This window comes from Heloderma suspectum, chromosome 2, assembly GCF_057233095.1.
Source record: "Heloderma suspectum isolate Gila_16-S chromosome 2, 16-S_ref, whole genome shotgun sequence".
NCBI lineage: Eukaryota > Metazoa > Chordata > Lepidosauria > Squamata > Helodermatidae > Heloderma > Heloderma suspectum.
In genome coordinates this window covers 168446894-168467131 of record NC_139459.1, presented here as the reverse complement: position 1 = coordinate 168467131, position 20238 = coordinate 168446894, and the positions used below count along the sequence as shown (strand labels likewise).

General features: G+C 44.8%; 1 protein-coding gene across 1 annotated transcript in view; it reads left to right on the top strand.

Moving 5' to 3' along the window:
• The window catches only part of LOC146353171 (A.superbus venom factor 1-like), a 131629-nt gene that overhangs the window by 67125 nt on the left and 44266 nt on the right, over positions 1-20238 (top strand). Inside the window, exons 22-26 of the mRNA XM_084835878.1 lie at positions 3451-3511; positions 5090-5176; positions 7595-7798; positions 9966-10041; positions 15268-15430. Coding sequence (XP_084692004.1) covers positions 3451-3511; positions 5090-5176; positions 7595-7798; positions 9966-10041; positions 15268-15430 — 591 coding nt within the window. The remainder of the gene's footprint in view (positions 1-3450; positions 3512-5089; positions 5177-7594; positions 7799-9965; positions 10042-15267; positions 15431-20238) is intronic.

The window sequence follows — 20238 nt, the reverse complement described above, 5'->3', positions numbered from 1 at the left end:
ACACTGAATTAATTCAGTCTGCTTCTCCGCTTGCTCCCCCTCCCCTTACTGATTTATTTTATTAATGTAGTCATTGTAGAATGGAACACATTCCTGAGGCACATCTTTATCTGAGAGCCAGTGTGGTGTAGCGTTTAAGGTTTCAGACTAGGTCTTGGGAGACCCAGGTTTAAATTCTGACTCAGCCATAAAGCTTCATCACATGGCGCTTTTATCCTGCGATTGAGATTGCTCCTTCACGGACGTTTGAGGGCTCTTTACATGACGCTGTGACTCTGCCATGATCCTCCTGCACGAAATGCCCTTTGTTCCATTTTTAAATAGATCACAGATAATGAGCTATCAAATTACCCCGTTGTGTTCCGCTTCAGTTTCCTCCGTAAAAAGACTTAAAGCAGCAAGAAGAGAAGCCAGATCAATGAAAGATAATGGAAGACTCAGATATGGGGGGGGGGGGAACGACGCACGTGTCAAGGGAGTCAGTGGTGATCCTGCATTTAAAACGGAACCAGGAAGCCCCGTTTTAAATGCAGGATTTTAGGCTGGTGTAGAGATGCCCTAGGTAACCTTGGGTCAGTCACTATTTCACAGCCTGACCTATCTCACAAGGCAGACAGATCCATTGGGCACAATTCACTAGAACATCGTCCTGTACAAGTCCCATTAACATGAACAGAAGCTCATATAGAAGGCCCCAGGATTTCAAACCCTGGCATTTCCAGTTCCCACTCTGCCATGAATCATATTGAATCATAGAATCATAGGGTTGGAAGGGGCCTACAAGACCATCGAGTCCAACCCCCTGCTCAGTGCAGGAAGCCTGATTCCCAGGCGGTCTCCCATCCAAGTTCTAACCAGGGCTGACCCTGCTTAGCTTCCGAGATCAGGCGCATCCAGCCCTTTGCTCGTCCAATTAAAAGGATCTCACGTGAGCTAGGAAAAACCTGTGCCTGTGACCTTGGGGAGGTGCTGCAAGTCAGAGATGAGAATACTGGACTTCACATATCTTACATCCTTTAAACAGGGCCAGCTCCAGCTTGGAGGCCTCGGCAGGCTTTCCCAGCTGTGGTGGCGGCACTGAAAAGAGTGCTGGCAGCTGGAGCTAGCCACCCTTTTAATTTCCCACAGTGGTCCAGAGTGACTCTAGGCCAGGGGCATCTTGGGAATTCAGTGGGGAGCTAGATCCAGCATCCTAGCACTGTTTGGAGTGCTTGGCCAGAAAAGAATTAAAGGGGGACGCAGAGCAAGCAAGCATCAGCCATGGGGCCTGCAAGCATGTGGGCCCTGAAAGATGCCCAGTAATGCCAGGTGCTGATGTCAGTCCTGCCTTCTAAGTAAACTTTCATAGGACTCCCTTATCTTGGTGGGCTCCATCAGCTTGCTAGGATGTTCTGTGAACTGTAGTGACAAAGAGTCACTAATTACAGATAAGCTGCTACCTGTGGTTAAGTCCCCACTGACCCCTAGTTATGATACTTTGCAGCCCAACCCTATGGATGTTTACTCAGAAGTAAGTTCCACTGTGTTCAAGTAAGAGAGCATTGAATCTCAGTCTTAACAGTTAGGAATCCATGGGACTATCATGAATCTTCTCCCATGTTATAGGTTATGGGTCCAGGAGATTGTAAATTCCTCCTTGAGAGAGGGAGTGGCGCCTGCTGCTTTAAAAGAGACGGTAATTAGACCACTCCTGAAAAAGCCTAGCCTGGACCCGGAGGATGTTAACAATTATAGGCCAGTGGCCAATATCCCCTTCCTGGGCAAGGTGCTTGAGCGGATGGTTGGACAGCTCCAGGCACTCTTGAATGAAACGGATTATCTAGATCCATTTCAATCCGGCTTCAGGCCTGGTTTTGGAACAGAAACTGCCTTGGTTGCCCTGTGGGATGACCTCTGCTGGGAGAGGGACAGGGGGAGTGCAACCCTGTTGATTCTCCTGGATCTCTCAGCAGCTTTCGATACCATCGACCATGGTATCCTTCTGGATAGGTTGTCTGGGTTGGGAGTTGGAGGCACTGCACTGCAGTGGTTCCGCTCCTACTTGGATGGCCGATTCCAGAAGGTGGTACTGGGGGACTATTGCTTTGTGCCATGGCAATTGTGCCATGGGGTTCCACAGGGCACTGTTTTATCCCCCATGCTGTTTAACATCTACATGAAAACACTGGGGGAGGTTATCTGGAGGTGTGGGCTGAGGTGCCATCAATATGCGGAAGACATCCAGCTCTACCTCTTTCTCATCAAACCCAGGTGAGGCAGTGGCTGTTCTGAATCAGTGCCTGGGCATGGTAATAGACTGGATGAGGGCCAATAAACTGAAACTCAATCCAGACAAGACAGAGGTACTGTTGGTGGGTGGTTCATCTGCCCGGCTAGGTGATATTCAACCTGTTCTGAAGGGGGTTGCACTCCCCCTAAAGGATCAGGTTCGTAGTTTGGGGGTGCTCTTGGATCCAGACCTGTCACTTGAGGCACAGGTGAACTCAGTGGCATGGAGCACTTTTTATCAGCTTAGGCTGGTATACCAACTACGGCCTTATCTGGACAGAGGTAGCCTAGCTACAGTTATCCATGCTCTGATAACTTCTCGTCTGGATTACTGCAATGCGTTATACGTGGGGCTGCCTTTGAAAACAGTCCGGAAACTTCAGCTGGTCCAAAATAGGGCAGCAAGATTGTTAAGAGGGGCTGGCCAGCAAGCTCATATTATGCCAGTACTTTTCCAGCTGCACTGGCTGCCCGTCCATTTCCGGGCCTGATTCAAAGTGCTGGTATTAACATTTAAAGCTCTTAATGGCTTGGGGCCAGGTTACCTGAAGGAACGCCTCCTCCCATATGTGCCTGTCCGGACCTTAGAATCTTCCTCAGCAGCCCTTCTCCGTGCGCCCCTGCCAAAGGAAGTGAGGCGGGTGGCTACTAGGAGGAGGGCTTTTCCACTGTAGCACCCCAGCTATGGAATGAGCTCCCTAGTGAGTTCGCCTGGAACCTACAGTGTATTCCTTTCGGTGCCAGGTGAAGACCTTTTTATTTTCCCAGGCATTTTAGCATTTTAGCTTTCTAGACTTTTAGCTTGCTGTTTTAAATCTGTATTTTAAACTCCTGCACTGCTGCTAGGTTTTATTGTGGTTGTGTTGTTATATTGTGGTTTTAAAGTTCTATATATTTTAAATTGTTTTATTGTGTGCCGTTTGGTTTTAATTTTTGTGAACCGCCCAGAGTGCTTTGGCTATTGGGCGGAATAGAAATGAAATGAAATGAAATAAAATGAATGAATAAAGCCAGTCACTAATGTGTGACTGAACCACACTGCATTTGTACCCGCAACTGAATCTAATGCACTGGTTTTATTTTTCCATGTTGTTGTTTTGAGTTTCTCTTTGCTGCCATGTTAAGTCTTGTTTGCAGTAAGACTCTGGTAAAAGACAGTTCCTGTTCTTTGTTCCTTACCAGCCTGAAGGGAAGCAGACAAAACTTGTACAAAACATTAATCTGGATCCAGCAAGGAATAACAGTGAGTAACAGTTTATTACTGTTCAAAGCTTCCTTTCCACTCTGTCTTGAATCCCATGTAGGCCTACCTCTGTAGTCCAATCCATACACTCACTTTGCTTTAATATTTCGAAGCAATTTTGCCTGGGAAATTTCAGATGGAGGTTCTTTTGTCATGTCGTGGTTACCATGTGAACACAGAAATTCACGAGCACGTAAAGCACCACCAGCCCTATGAAGTGTTGGTCTTATAAACACGTTTCTTCAGCATGGAACAAAGCTTAAGAAAACTTTGTTCACCCATCCAGTTTCTGAATAAAAATGCCAATTACCTTTGTTTTCTTCTGCTTTGACTTTTAAAAACAAACAAACCTATAATTCTGCTACAGTATATTTTGCTTGTGCCCTGCATATATAAAACTTGGGAGACATTTTGAAAAGTTCAGACAATAAACATTCCTTACTGAAAACTACTGGGCATGGTTAATGTTGCTTATAGTCAGCTACATTCCTTTGTCAGCCCCCATAGCAGCTCCCGTTCCCCACCAGGCAACTTTTACCCTATCCTCGCTATTTCCCTGACCTTGTCCCATTATTCAATACCACTTTACACATCTCACCAGAGGTGGGGAATGGGTGGGCCTTCAGATGTTGTTGGACTGCAACTCCCACAATCCCTCACCTTTAGCTACGCTGGCTAGGGCTCATGGGAGTTGCCATCCAACAAACATGTGGAGGGCCAAGCATTTCACAGAAGCTACGAGAGAGGAAGCATGACGGGGTTGTACATCCCATTCTTGCTTTTTAGGCCTCATATGAAGCAGGAGAAAGGGTAGGCAAGTACAGAAATACATATCCCCCATGGAAGATGCACATCCTTATGCAGTCAGAAACCAGTAAGGCAATGAGTTGCCTTACTAAGAGTTTTGTCCCCCAGAGTCAGGCTTTCATAAAGGAAATACATTAGCTTAAGTAATTTGTTCACTGCGTTGTTAATCCCTAAGTAGAGTAACATACTCTCACATCTCCTGGTTGGTTTGTTGGTTTGTTTGTTTTATTATCTTGTCTGTACAAATGAAAAGATGAGCCCCAGAGAGAGAGAGAGAGAGAGAATGTAATTTGGTCAAGGTGACATTGAGTTAATAGAAGGAAGAATGCTGTAGTTGGCAAGTGTTAGGTCTGCACAATTTCTGACTCACTAAGGTAAACATGGCCCAACAGCCATGTATGGTGCCCTGCTGGGGGATTGATAAAGATCCCTTTTTGCTTCTGTCTGTGACTGAAAGAAATGGGCTGAGAGAGTGGAGTTTAAGCATCTGAGAGGCCACTATACATGGCCGATGAGTTGCATTCCAGTTGGCAGGACACAAGTTGCACAGGCCTGTGTTAAGGTGGTGTAGTCTTCCATAAACTTCTGTCCTTGTAATAATGTCTCCATATTCCTCTCTGTAATCTATCCATGTTGGTTTGCCATTTCTTCACCACCTCAAGAGAGACAAAGGTCAATGTGTAAATACATATCCTGAATGCAAATTTGCCAAGTCTGGGCAACAGTATTTCTGCATCCTTGTGATTTTTCTCTTTTTCCCACTTTTTTCAGATGGAGTCCAAATAGTGAGGGTCCACCCCAATGATTTAGGAGATATTGTTCCCGGCACAGAATCAGAGACCAAAATCAGCATCTTAGGCAAGTTACTTTTAAGTATGGAATTGTAAGACTGGAGAACTGGAAAGAAAAATCCTCTTTGCTTAGTTTCTGCTGCCATGTACCATGGAGAAGGAACTACTATGAACTGCTCAGTGCACTTTCCAAATGGATGGAACATAGAGCTGGGACTCTCCAGCTGATCTCAGTGACCATGGGGGTGGGCAAAAACATCGCTACAGATCATAGAATCATAAAATAGTAGGGTTGGAAGGGGCCTACAAGACCATCAAATCCAACCCCCTGCGCAATGCAGGAATCCAAGTCAGAGCATCCCTGACAGATGGCTGTCCAGCCTCATCTTGAATGCCTCCAGTGTGGGAGAGCCCACTACCTCCCTAGGTAATTGGCTCCATTGTCGCATTGCTCTAACAGTCAGGAAGTTTTTCCTGATGTTCAGCCGGAATCTGGCTTTCTGTCACTTGAGCCCATGATTCTGTGTCCTGCATACTGGGATGATCGAGAAGAGATCCTGGCCTTCCTCTGTGTGACAACTTTTCAAGTACTTGAAGACGAGTGCTATCATATCTCCCCTCCGTCTTCTCTTTTCAAAGCTAAACATGCCCAGTTCTTTCACTTTCTCTTCATAGGGCTTTGTTCCCAGTCCCCTGATCATCTTTGTTGCCCTCCTCTGAACCCTCTCCAGCTTGTCTGCATCCTTCTTAAAGTGCGGTGCCCAGAACTGGACACAGTACTCCAGATGAGGCCTAACAGGTGCTGAGTAGAGTGGAACTACTACTTCCCGGGATTTGGAAGCTATGCTTCTATTAATGCAGCCCAAATAGCATTTGCGTTTTTTGCAGCCACATCACATTGTTGGCTCATATTCAGCTTGTGATCAACAACAATTCCAAGATCCTTCTTGCTTGTAGTGTTGTTGAGCCACGTATCGCCCATCTTGTAACTGTGCATTTGGTTTCTTTTTCCTAGGTGTAGAACTTGGCATTTATCCCTATTAAATGTCATTCTGTTGTTTTCTGCCCAGCACTGCAGTCTATCAAGATCACTTTGAATTCTGTTTCTGTCTTCCAGGGTATTAGCTATCCCGCCCAATTTTGTGTCATCTGCAAATCTGATCAGCATTCCCTGCACCTCCTCCTCAAAGTCATTAATAAAAATGTTGAAGAGCACTGGGCTCATATGGCTTAAGGCTTTAAGAGAATAACTAGCATGGTGAATTAGATTCAACAGCTAATTTAGCAGCCCTGAATTTCCCAAAGGAAATTGGGAAAATACAAAAATTTGCAGGGGAGTATTGATGCTCAGCATCCTGCATCAGCAAGTTCCCTGTCTGGTGTGAGGAGGCATCAGAATGGGTTATGTCTCCACCATCCAGGAAGGCAGGGAACATGTGACCAAGTCCTTTTGCCTTGGTTGAAGGCTCAGAGGCTCCTCCCTGCCAGTTTGTTCCGTGCCTTCAGGTTGTGTTTCTTTCTCCCACAAACATCCTAAGGGCTTGGTTACTCTTACTCTGCTTATCTTCAAGCTTTTCTCGACTTATTTTAGTCGACGTATCTTCAACTTTGCTTTATATCCAATTGTTCCTTCTCTGAGAAAAGAAAAGCTAGCTCTTTTCCTCCACTCTCTGCTTCTATCCCTCTCTGTTCCTGCACAATGGTCCCAACAGGAAAAGGGATAGCATACCTGTGAAGGAGAAAGTAAAATTGGAGTCACGTCTTCTCATTATGAGGAAAACATTTTCTCACCACTGACACAGTCGAAGCGCTCTCAGGCAGTTCTCCAGTATTTTCTGTTCAGTATGTGGATGAGCACAGTATGGGTGGGATGTCTCAGCAGAGGCTGCCTTTGGATGGAGGGTATTGCAACAGCTGGTCCCTCTGACCTGGGACTCAGCCGTAGTATTCTTCCCCCTAACTCATTTCTGGGCTTGTGGATGTCCCATTCTGATGCCTTTTCACACCAGACAGGGAATGGAAAGTTGGGTACTTACTGTGAAGTTTCATTCCGGTCTGGTATATGGAGGAGGCATCAGGACCACACACCCTATAATGGGCCAAGTCCACAAGATTTTAACACTTCCATAGATTCTGATATTGTTAAACTACCACCAGCCTATCTGGTGACTGCCGCACCTTCTTAGAGGGGACAGCCTTGTCTTGCCGCACCTGATCCTCTCTCATTTCACCTAATGAGTTCCTCCATCATTGCCTTATGCTTGACTAGGATGAAACTGGAAGGAGGAGCCTCTGAGGCCATGAGCAAGGCAAAAACAAAGCTTTTTCACATGATCCCTGCCTTGCACCATGTATTTTGATGCCTCCTTCACAGCAGACTGGAATGAAACTTCATGGTAAATACCCTGCTTTCCAGTCTCTCCCCACAGTCCCAGTGCCTTTCTGTATTCTTGGATTCACACATGAACATTCTTTTTCTGGCCAGGAAACCCCGTGGCTGAGCTTACTGAAAACTCCCTTGATGAGACCAAATTGGACCGTCTCCTTGTTATCCCTTCTGGCTGTGTCGAGCAGAACATGAAGAGCATGACACCATCGGTCATTGCCACCCACTACCTTGACAGCACTGGGCAGTGGGAGAAGATTGGGTTGGAACGAAGGACATATGGAATCCAGATGATCATGAAGGGTAAGGCAATTAGGCATGTCTCCAGACTTGTGTTCCCTGCACGTTAATACAGAAGTCTTTTGATGGCTTTTTTATGTATGTTTGGGATAGTTCAGTTAGATGATGCCTTGAGAATTATCCATTTCAGTGCATTTTGCTGCTCTGTGTCATTGTGCTACAGCATAATCGAAGGGTAGCATCCCATCACCCCCTTTGAGATTCCAGTGGATCATGGGGTCTAGGCTGGCTAAGCTTTTTTGCTGCCCTAGTCAAGTTAAAATTATATAAAGACTGGCCAGTAATTTAGCGTAAACTGAGCAGCAAAATAAATGGCACCTTAATGGATCGGGAGTTTGCTATGGCTGTGTACAGACATGCCTAGAATCAAGAGGAGAGTTTTTCTGCTGCAGGCTGAACTCTGCATCCCCCTGCTTTTGCTTCCCAGACAACATGCATGCAGCCGCCAAATGGAATTCTGATTACCTCTTCCTGTTCACTCCTCCACCATGCTTCAGGCAGCCTGTCCACTTTAGTCCCCCTGTCCCCCAGCACCTTGCATGTCTGTTTGTTTTGTTTCACACTTCGAGGCTTCTGGAGTTTTTAAAATGTTAATACTATTTTTTTTTAAACAGGATATTTTTGATTATTGAACAACTGCTCCAAGAACTAGGGAGGAGGGGTAGCTTCATGACAGGCACGAAGGCCATCCAGTTAGTGCTGTGCAAATCCAGCTTCTATTGTGAACCAAAAAAATGTGAGGGTGAATGTTCAAACAGGGAATTCTAACACCCTCCTGACTTCCCTGTACCCATCCCCCTAGGCTCCACCCCAACCTTCCTGTGTCAAACTGGAAGGTCTGAAGGAGGCTGCTACATTTGTTTGGCTGAATGTGCTTGGTAACCCTGATAAAGTGGGTTTCCCAAATATGGGAAGGCTTCTAAGCACATAGGGCTAAATGCATGTAGAAGCCACCTTCAGACCTTCCAGCTCAACATGAAGGTCAGGGGTGGACCAGGTTGTTGTATATGGGGACATTGGGAGCATGCCCAGTGTGTGCAGGCTTGCACCTCCTACACGATTGGAATTCGGGCTACTCTTATTGCAAGGAAGGGAATTTTCATCTCCATTTAATGATCTGGAGAAGTGAGGCACCAAGATGGAAATGGATGATGATGATTATGATGTGCCTTACATTTTCTAAGTGCTGTACAGAGAATAAAAAACAAGATAGACTCTGCCCACGGGCCTGCAATTTAATAGGCATCATAAAAAACAGCACTGAAGAACCATCCGGCCTGCGGCCCAAATTCCAAGCACCAACTGAGTCCCTTCATGTGCTGTGCGCCATCTTGATTGGGGTGGTGCACAATGTGCAAAGGAGGAACCTGACCTGGTCAGGGCTTAGAGAAGCTGCTTCAAGGGCCAGCTGAGTCCCTTTCTCCAAGCCTCTCTCTGCACAGAGAAGGAAACAATGGGCAGGGCATGGATGAATGGATGATGTTGCGTGCGGGCAATCCAGCCCCCACTCCAAAAAATGTTCCCCAACCCTGATATAAAAATAAGGAAGAGGAAAGAGGAAAACAAGCCAATTCAGGTACCAGTTGTATAAAGTTCCAAAACTGATCTTATAGTCAGCGGCTAAAATAGCCACTGAGGATAAGGTTCTGGGACAGGAGGAGCCAAAATGGTAGTTGGCCCAAGATGACCTGATGAAATGGGCTTTACTGTCTATCCTCTCCATCGGGTGCATCCAAGTGGAAATGGCAGCTCAGAGTGTATGCACTAGACTTGTACCATCAGTGGAGGTGCAAGCAGTTGGTAGGGAAGCAGCAAGCCCTGCCCTTACACTCCTCTCCAGCCCCAGTTTTTATAGGGCAAGTCAGCCAATTTCAGAACTACCCTCACTCCCTTTCAAGACCCCAGTTGGTGTTGTCATTTCCTGAGCTACTCAATGCAGAATTTCCATGCTGAGGGACCAGAAGGGAGGGAATGAAAAGAACACAGTGCAGGGTGAATGTGCAAAGGGAAAGCAGCACAGATGGGCTGAGACAGTACAGTATAAAAGGGGGAGCAAGGCTTGATTCTCCGCAGGTCAAGCGCTGCGTGTTAACTCTGCCTATTTGGATACATGTGTTTAAGTAGCTGGACAAGCATTTCATAGCTCTCCTCCTCCTCTTCCTCTTTTCAGGTTACACACAGCAGTTGACATACAAAGAACCGGACCACTCCTATTGTCCTTATATGGGTAGCAAGTCTAGCACTTGGTAAGTGTAGTACTTCTGTGGCCATGCCCTTCCGTCATGGATGGGCTTTTCGTGGTCCTTCCATTTCATATTCTGTTTAAACTTCTGTTGACTTTCAAATGTCCTAATTTTCTTGTCCCTCACTACTTTGCCCTTTCTTTATGTTCCTTCTTACTTTTTTCTATTCCACTGGTGCACTTCCCGGGGTTTGTGGATTCCACATAAACCCACATTTCAACCCATACCTTTCCTTACCTGTAGCGCTTTCTTCCTTGCTGCTTCCTGTCACTGAAACTCTCTGGCAACTTCTGTTACTGTGGTTGCTTTTCCTTCCTCCCCAATTCCCTTGTGTCTAGTCTCTTTGCTGTCATGCCTGAGTGCAGGGCTTGAACCAGTCTTTTATGTTTTATGTTTTATTGTTGTTATACAAAATTAATTAACAAACAGATTATATAAAAATAACTAAGTCAAAGACATACACACACAAGATAGAAAATACTCTACAACAAAGTGAGTGAGGAGGAAGAGGAAGATGGTGGTAACTATGGTAGGTACGGGCCCTTCTGAGCCTCTGGGCCCTTGGCAACTGCCCATCCATGTCGACTGCTGACTCTGGGCCTGATTTTATTTAAGCTTGATGCTGTTATGGAGGCCCAAATTTGTAAATCCTTATTCAGGAGTGATATTGGTCTATAAGAACTAGGAAAGGACAAATCCTTGCCTAGTTTTAATGTCACTATCATTTTTGCTTCATTCTGTGATTTAGGTAATACTTTTAATTGTATAGCTTCATTAATAGTATTCAGCACAGGCTGTTCTATTTCATGAAGAAAGGGTTTATTCAATTCTGTAGTCAGCACATCTGTTCCCAGAGATTAGTAGTTACGTAGTGTAGAAGAAAAAAAAGGCAAGAGATAAAAAGATAGTTGTTCAAGCTTCAGCACTTTAGATCAGGGCTTTAAGGGCTGCTAGGCCTTGTTGCTGGAAAAGAAGTTTGCAGTAAAAAGGGGCAAGGATGGAAGAAATATGCTGTACATTAATAATATTTTTAGACGAAGGAAGTACAAATTTCGATTAGCAACTTGTGAGCCTGTGACAGGCAGGAATGAAGAACAACCTTGTGCTGATTAGCAGTTTTCTATAATTCTTGCTTGACCCTTCTGTAGCTGCTGATTCCTCATTATCACTTGTGTGTGAATCAGTTAATCAGTTGATCAATAAGTCAACAAGTCTATGATTCATATGATGATCGCAAAACTGTATAATATGTTGCTTGGGAATGGAAGGGGAGGAGCATTGTACCACAGCCTGACCATTGTGGTTTCAAGGGTTTCCTCCCCAACAGCTGTTGAGATGTGATTTTCTTCGGCCAAAATAAAGTGTCTGAAGGAATCGTACCCCGAAACATATGAGTGGATTAATTTTTCTACAAGAGTAGAATTTTATTATAATTGTTAATTCATTAAATGTTCAGTCCTATGTATGTCTACTCAGAAGTAAGCCTATTGGGTTCAATTAGACTTGCACCCAGGTATGTGTGCATAAGGATTGCAGTTTAATTATTATTAGAGGCTGTAAATTATTACTATCTGCTTGTATAAACATAGGTATATTTAATCCAAAAAAAGTTTCTATTAGCTACTCCGATAATACCTCTGATGAGTACAGTTGTTCATAAAAAGCTTTAAATTGATTTGATATATATTTGCAAGTTTCGCTATTTTGTTATTCTAGAAAATAGGAGAGTTTAATTTTTCCTTTTGCTCATGAGCCAATAGTCTGTCCACAAGTTTAGATGGCTTGCTGCTAAAACCATACCTCTTCTTTTTAAGAAGTTCAATGCAGCTTCACTTCTAATGTCATATTAAACTGAAAATAAGCAACTAATTCTAGTTTAATTGTATTAATTAATACTACATTGTGTAAATAGATCTTGTTTAATGTCCATTGTCTGCTGTAAATGTTCATTTTTGCTTGCTTGGCAAGGAGTAGAGACTCCATATCTTGAAACAAGGATGGGGAAGCTCTGGTCCACAGGCCAGTTTGGCCAACTAGGCCAGCCCAATTCCCCTCCCCACTTCAGGGGTAGCAGGGAGAGGAACCCCCACTGTTATCTCTGATAATAGCATGCTAAGGAAATAACAGCAGAGGTAACAGTGGGGGTTCCACCTTAATGTACCACTCCCCCTCCTGAAGGCTGTGGCCTTTCCCACCTACATCAGCCAGTCCGTGGAGGACTAAGGTGTGTGTGTATGGGGGGGTGGGCATCATTCGACTTCCCTCCCAAATTAAATTCCCTACCCCTGTCAGGATTTGGGACATATCTACACTATAAACGAATATTGTTTTTTATGCCAGTTTAACTGTCATGGCATCCCCCCAAAATCCTAGGAATTATAGTTTGATGATAATGCTGAACATTTTCTGCCTCCCACACCCTCCCCAAATACAGTTCCCTAGGGAAAGAAAATGGCTTTCCACAGTTTACAGCTTTCTTCACATGGAGTTTTTATCCTGCAATTGAGATTGCTCCTTCATGGAAGTTTTATTATTTATTTCATTTCTATACCGCCCAATAGCCGAAGCTCTCTGAAGCTGAAGGAGATTGCTCCTTCACGGAAGTTTGGGGGCTCTTTACGTGACGCCATGAACCTGCAGGGCATCTCCTGCACTAAATGTCGGTTGTTCCATTTTTAAATAGATCGCAGATAATGAGCTATCAAATTACTCTGTTGTGTTCCACTTGAGTTTCCTCCATGAAAAGAGTGAAAGCGGCAAGAAGAGGAGAGAGATCAATGAAAGATAATGGAAGACTCAGATACGGGGCGAAAGAAGGGGAAAGGGCTGGGGGGGAAAGGAAGCACATGAAAAAGGGAGTTGTTGTGATCCTGCGTTTAAAACAGAAGCAGAAAGCTCTGTTTTAAATGCAAGATTTTAGGCTGGTGTAGAGATGCCTTACATCTGTGCAAACAGCATCAATAGCCATTTCAGCCTCATACAGTCCATTTACCATCTGTAGCATCTGAAGGAAAGTCCTATATGCTATGGAAGAATATAACCTGAATTGTTTTCTAGTAGCACTGTGGATAAATGAGGGACTCTTGTGGGCAGAATGAGAATGCTAAGATCAAAACATTTTGCTTAGGAATGCAACCTTGGGGTTGGATTCAATAGCCCCTTCCAACCCTACTCTTCTATGATTCTATGATTCTTGTTGGCCCTGGGGGTCGCATCTAGGGTCACCTGAGGGCCAGGGTCCACACATGTTTGTGTGTGTGAGCACGCATATATACAGATATATGCATACACGCATACACACACACACACACACACACACACACACAGAATGGGCTGCTCCGGGGTCTCTGGGAGGGAGGATGCTAAACCTTCTTCATTCACTGAGCTATCCAATTGGGATTGTTGCTTTCCCACTGCCATCACTGGAGGGAAAGCAGTGATCCCAGCAGCTACGGGATCTGTGGGGGAGGGAGGAGGCTAAAGGCTTCTAGCCACCCAAGCAACCCTAATCAGAATTGCTGCTTTCCTGCTGCCATTAGGAACAGTACAGCAGCGATCGCAGTTGCTTTGGGGTTGCTGGGGGCATGGGAAAGCTAAAGCCTCCATCCCCATGGCCGTGATTGGGATTGCTGTTCTGGTAGTGGGGTCTTTTTCCCCACAGCCACTACAAGGGAAAGTCATGGGGTTCCTGCTGGCTCAGAGGGTCACGGGTTGTGCATCCTGGCTATGAGAAGAGTTAAGTTGCTTACAAATTCACTTATGCACCTGCTTTAACTTCAGTTAACACATTTAACTGTCTCACATATGGGGTCTGTGTGCCCTTTTGATGAGACCCTTGTATCTTTCATTGAACAGTCTTTGGTATATTTTATCTCACTACAAGTTGTTTTTGATTAATATTTAGAGTTTTTAATAGCATTGTTTTATCATTGCGGGTGTTTTAGGCAGTATCCAACTGTGTCATTCCATTACACTAGCAGAAACTCAGCCCTGAACTACGCACAAGAGAAAAATCCAGCTAACATTACATTTGCACAACTATGATTGCAGAAGCAGTTTTGTATTATGCTTGTGCAACCCATTGTGCATTCGGCTTGTGCAATTAGTTATGCAACCGCTTGCACCAGTTGTGCAACACACCCGTTGTGCAAGGCGTTGTGCAGCCGGTTGTGCAACTGCTTTGCTCCCATTGTGCTAGCGCTATTTGAGTTTGCCGAATGTCACAATTGGATACTGCCCTTTGTATTGTCACTTTATTTATTCACCACTGTGTGATTGGTTAGGAAGAACAGTATATAAATTCAATCAATCAATCAATTTATGGGGGTTGGACTTGATGGCCTTGTAGGCCCCTTCCAACCCTACTATTCTATGAAATAAATAAATAAATAAATAAATAAATGTACTTGCTTGCAACTTAGTTTGCATGAACTCACATTTTCTCTTGGGCACTTCAGTGCCAATCCTCTTCCTTTGCAAGCTGGAGACAATGCTGAAGCTGAGAAAACTGTGGAACACTACACCTAGCTGCATGCACACTGAGCTCTTGCTCTTTGTATAGGCTTTCATTTAGATTAGGGAGGACTGCATACATTCATAACGGCAGGCAGTGTGAGAAACAAGGTTGATAAGGTTGATGTACAGAAGTAATGATAACTGGGAAGGAATGGACAGTTGGGTAGGCATTTTCATCATTATCCACCTGGCAACACCCAAGTCAGCAAGTAGGCAAGTTCTTTGGGTGGTATGTCCTGCATTTCTGGGTAAACAGGCATAGGGCTGCCCTTTGCAATAGGTTGTCTCTTTTTAAAACAAATACATTAAATGTTAAGAGTTTACAAGAAGAGCAAGTCTCATGTTCTGATCATGTGTGAATAGTATGCTAGTTTTGCTTTCTGATAACATACACAGGATTTGATTCTACAACTGCTAATAAACCTTTGCAAGAGGTTAGTTGTCAACCACAGTAGACCAATTTTTGTTAAATACATATAGGATCGTATAATACAACTTAAGGTGGGCTTTGGAAGAGGTTGGTTGCCAAAATTAAAAGTTTAGGGTATAAAAGCATTTATCTTATTAAACATTTTCATGCCACTGACCCCAGTGTTAATGTTGCCCACAACCTGCAAAGTATTTGGATTGGGGCTGAAAGGCCATAGGGGAGGGTAGATAAAGGGTCTTACACTTTCTTAAAATGGTTGGGCTGATGCACCATGTTCCCCACAGGCTAACAGCGTACATCGCAAAGGTTTTCGCCATGGCTTTTAGGATAGTATCAACTATCGATGCTGGTGTGCTCTGTGGATCTGTGAAATGGCTGATTCTGCACAGGCTAAAACCGGATGGAGAGTTCCACGAAGAAGCCCCTGTGTGGTCCACTGCAATGACGGTATGCTTTTATTCTGCTATTAAGGATGCTTCCTAATTCAGAAGAACACAGGGATTAGCACACTGTGTAGTACCAGGTGATTGTTTTGTCTTCATTTCCTGTCTGATGACTGTTGCCAGTTGGAAGCTTCAGGCATGATGGTGTCATGCCCCCAACATCTACTGTTGCTCTTACATAACATGATCTTCCTGTAGGGCTAGTAATGTGTAGGACACAGATGGAAGTGTCACAGTCACTTTCCAGAGGATGTACAATCCGCAACAGGATGAGAGGGAGGGCCCAGAGCAGAGGTGAATCTGTTTCCTAGGGCTCCAAATCTATTCCCCAGAGCTCAGTGTCCACTGGTGCCAACGGAAGTTTTTCTTAGCTTAATTGCTTTGGGGGGTGATTTTCTAGGGGGTTTGCAGCTGGGGTGGGAAAGGTTAACTCTCTCCTCCACACATGCTGCAACTCCCCTCGCCCCATGTTTTTCCCCACATGGCAATTAAATGTAGAAAAAACTGTTTCTATTAGTTTGGGATGATGCAGGGGTGCAGATCAATTGAAGGATTTGTTTTATTTGAGATTATTTGGATGATAAATTAATTGGTTGGCTTTGCCTTGGGTGAAACTTGAGAAATCCTAGTAATTATGTCTGCATTTGCATATTGTTCAGTCATTCAGTCGTGTCCGACTCTTCGTGACCCCATGGACCATAGCACGCCAGGCCTTCCTGTCCTGCGCTCTCTCCCGGAGCGTGCTCAAGTTCATATTCATTGCATCCGTGATGCTATCTAGCCATCTCATCCTCTGCCGTCCCCTTCTCCTTTTGCCTTCAGTCTTTCCCAGCATCAGGGTCTTTTCCAGGGAGTTTTCTCTTCGCATTAGGTGGCCAAAATATTGGAGCTTCAGCTTCAGTATCTGTCCTTCCAATGAGCACTCAGGGTTGATTTCCTTTAGGATGGACTGATTTGACCTCCTTGCAGTCCAGGGGACTCGTAAGAGTCTTCTCCAGCACCACAGTTCGAAAGCATCAATTCTTCGGCGCTCAGCCTTCCTTATAGTCCAGCTCTCACAGCCATACATTACTACTGGGAAAACCATAGCTTTGATTAGACGGACCTTTGTCGGCAAGGTGATGTCTCTGCTTCTTACTATGCTGTCTAGGTTGGCCATAGCTTTCCTCCCAAGGAGCAAGCGTCTTTTAATTTCATGGCTACAGTCACCGTCTGCGGTGATCTTGGAGCCCAAGAAAGTAAAATCTGTCACTGCTTCCATTTCTTCCCCTTCTATATGCCAGGAAGTGATGGGGCCAGATGCCATGATCTTCGTTTTTTTAATGTTGAGTTTCAAACCAGCTTTTGCACTCTCCTCTTTCACCCTCAACAAGAGGCTGTTTAGATCCTCTTCGCTTTCTGCCATTAGGGTGGTATCGTCTGCATATCGGAGGTTGTTGATAATTCTCCCAGCAATCTTAATTCCGACCTCTGATTCATCCAACCCGGCATTTCTCATGATGTACTCTGCATATAAGTTAAATAAGCAGGGTGACAGTATGCAGCCTTGTCGTACTCCTTTCCCAATTTTGAACCAATCGGTTGTTCCATGTCTGGTTCTTACTGTTGCTTCTTGACCCTCGTACAGGTTTCTCAGGAGACAGGTAAGGTGGTCTGGTACTCCCATCACTTTAAGAATTTGCCACAGTTTGTTGTGATCCACACAATCAAAGGCTTTAGCGTAGTCAATGAAGCAGAAATAGACGTTTTTCTGGAATTCTCTTGCTTTCTCCATGATGCAGCGAATGTTGGCGATTTGATCTCTAGTTCCTCTGCCTCTTCTAAACCCAGCTTGTACTTCCGGTAGTTCTCGGTTCGCATACTGCTGAAGCCTAGCTTGTAGGATTTTGAGCATCACCTTGCTGGCATGTGAAATGAGCGCAATGGTGCGGTAGTTTGAACACTCTTTGGCGTTGCCCTTCTTTGGAATTGGAATGTAAACTGACCTTTTCCAGTCTTGTGGCCACTGTTGAGTGTTCCAGATTTGTTGGCATATTGAATGCAGCACTTTAACAGCATAATCTTTTAGGATTTTAAATAGCTCGGCTGGAATACTGTCATCTCCGCTAGCTTTATTGTTACTAATGCTTCCTAAGGCCCACTTGACTTCACTCTCTAGGATGTCCGGCTCAAGTTCAGTGACCGCACTATCATGGCTATCAGGGACATTCAGATCTTTCCTGTATAGTTCTTCTGTGTATTCTTGCCACCTCTTCTTAATCTCATCTGCTTCTGTTAGGTCCCTGCCTTCTTTGTCCTTTATCATGCCCATCTTTGCACAAAACGTTCCCTTGAGATCTCCAATTTTCTTGAAGAGATCTCTAGTCTTTCCCATTCTGTTGTTTTCCTCGATTTCTTTGCATTGTTCACTTAAGAAGGCCTTCTTGTCTCTCCTTGCTATTCTCTGGAACTCTGCATTCAGTTGGGTATATCTTCCCCTTTCTCCCTTGCTTTTCGCTTCCCTTCTTTCGTGAGCTACTTGTAAAGCCTCATCAGAAAGCCACTTGGCTTTCTTGCATTTCTTTTTCTTTGGGATGGATTTCGTTGCTGCCTCCTGAACAATGTTACGGACCTCCGTCCATAGTTCCTCAGGCACTCTGTCTATCAGGTCTAATCCCTGAAATCTATTCCTCACCTCCACTGTATATTCATCAGGGATATGATTTAGGTCATACCTGAACGGTTTAGTGGTTTTCCCGACGTTCTTCAATTTAAGCCGAAATTTTGCAAGAAGCAGCTCATGATCTGAGCCACAGTCAGCTCCAGGTCTTGTTTTTACTGACTGTATGGAGCTTCTCCATCTTTGGCTGCAAAGGACATAATCAATCTGATTTCGATATTGACCATCTGGTGACGTCCATGTGTAGAGTCGCCTCTTGTGCTGTTGGAAAAGAGTGTTTGCTATGATCAGCATGTTCTCTTGGCAAAACTCTATTAGCTTTTGTCCTGCTTCATTTTGTACACCAAGGCCATGCCTGCCTGTTATCCCGGTGATTTCTTGACTTCCTACTTTAGCATTCCAATCCCCTATGATGAAGAGGACGTCTTTTTTTGGTATTAGTTCTAGAAGGTGTTGTAGGTCTTCATAGAACCGATCAACCTCAGCTTCTTCGGCCTCAGTGGTTGGGGCATAGACTTGAATTACTGTGATGTTGAATGGTTTGCCTTGTTGTGGCGAAGGGGCTTGCGTAACTCAGTGAAGCCATAAGCTATGCCATGCAGGGCCACCCAAGACGGACAGGTCATGGCAGAGAGTTCTGACAAAATGTGGTCCACTGGAGAAGGAAATGGCAACCAACTCCAGTATTCTTGCCAAGAAAACCCCATGGAACGTATCACAAGGCATTTGCATATATATAGATATAAATCAACATATGCAGATTTGTGTTTTGGAGGCCTTGAATCTTTTAAGTGCAGTAGAGGATACTCCTTGGAAGAGGGTGACAGTTAGGACAGTTAGGATTGAGGGCTCCTCTCCCCAGTCTTCTCAGATGTCCTTCTCTTTGGCTGAGGGGTGTCTCAGCCTCCTGGTATTATTTCTGCCACCAGTTGGCCAGACCTTTGACCTGAATCACTTAGACCAGTCCTCAGAGGTTGTGGAAAGGGCAGAGACTCTCATGGGCAGATTACAGCCAGTTTCAGTCATTGAAAATCCCCTTTGCGTTTACTGGCACCCCACTCTGGCACAGTCCTTGAACAATGCGAGGTTGCTAAACTCTGAAATCATTTATGACTGTAAGCACTGTTATAAAAATATCACTGTTTCCTCATTTTTCAAAAGTTGATATTGTTCTAAAATTGGGAGTTTGGACAGGTTAATGGAGCAGAGGTACTGCTGAGACTCCCTTAATAGTCCATGGCAAAGTTGCCAGGAACATCTTTGTTAGGGAAACTTCAGGTGAATGGGTCAAGAAGTATTCATCAAAGCTTTTTTCATTGCATTGGGATACTGATAATGACGAGCTGGTCTGAGCACTTTTTTCCTTCTTCTTTTTTCTTTTCTATTTAAACTTTTGAAAAGCTGCTGTAAACAGCAGCTCAGCAGCCCAGCTGCCAAGATCTTTGCAAACGGGACTAGAATGTAGGTGGGAATTAGGTTACATGATGATGTCGCATCATCCCCAAGGGGAGCAGCAGACATCTTTTTTTTGTAGGAATGCCCATGTGAATGATGATACATCATCACACAGTGTTGTTCCCAGGGGCATCCTATCCCCATTTGCAAAGTACTTGGCAACCGAGCTGCCAAGCCATAACTCCACTTTTTAAAAGTTTAAATGTAATGGCTTATGCAGGGTCAGGTACTCTGCTTTTGTTAAGGAGATCTCATTCAGTGACCTGGCACAGCCCATCATATCATGGCTTAATTTACCCACAGGGGGTTTTGCGTTGTGCTGGGCACCCCTGGCTGCCATTTTTGCATGGTGCCTGTGGCTTGTCATGTCATGCGAGCCCATGTTGTGTGGCAGGGGTTGTTTAAGGGTAAGACCACTCTCACATAACGCTAAAACAAGCCGTGTGTTATTTGAGGGATGTCTAACCCTCAAACGACCCCACCACCTGGGTTCGCACGACACAACAAGCCACAGCAACTGCTGGCTTGGGCTGGCATATTCGAAATTGTGGCCAGCACATGCTGTGGTGACCCGAGGATTAATTAACCTATGGTGGCTTGTTGTGACGTGCAAACTGGCCCCATGCATGGTCTCTTCTGGAAGGAGAGGGCCATTTGGGAATCAGGGCTTAGCTCCCCACACTCACTGTAGGGATTAG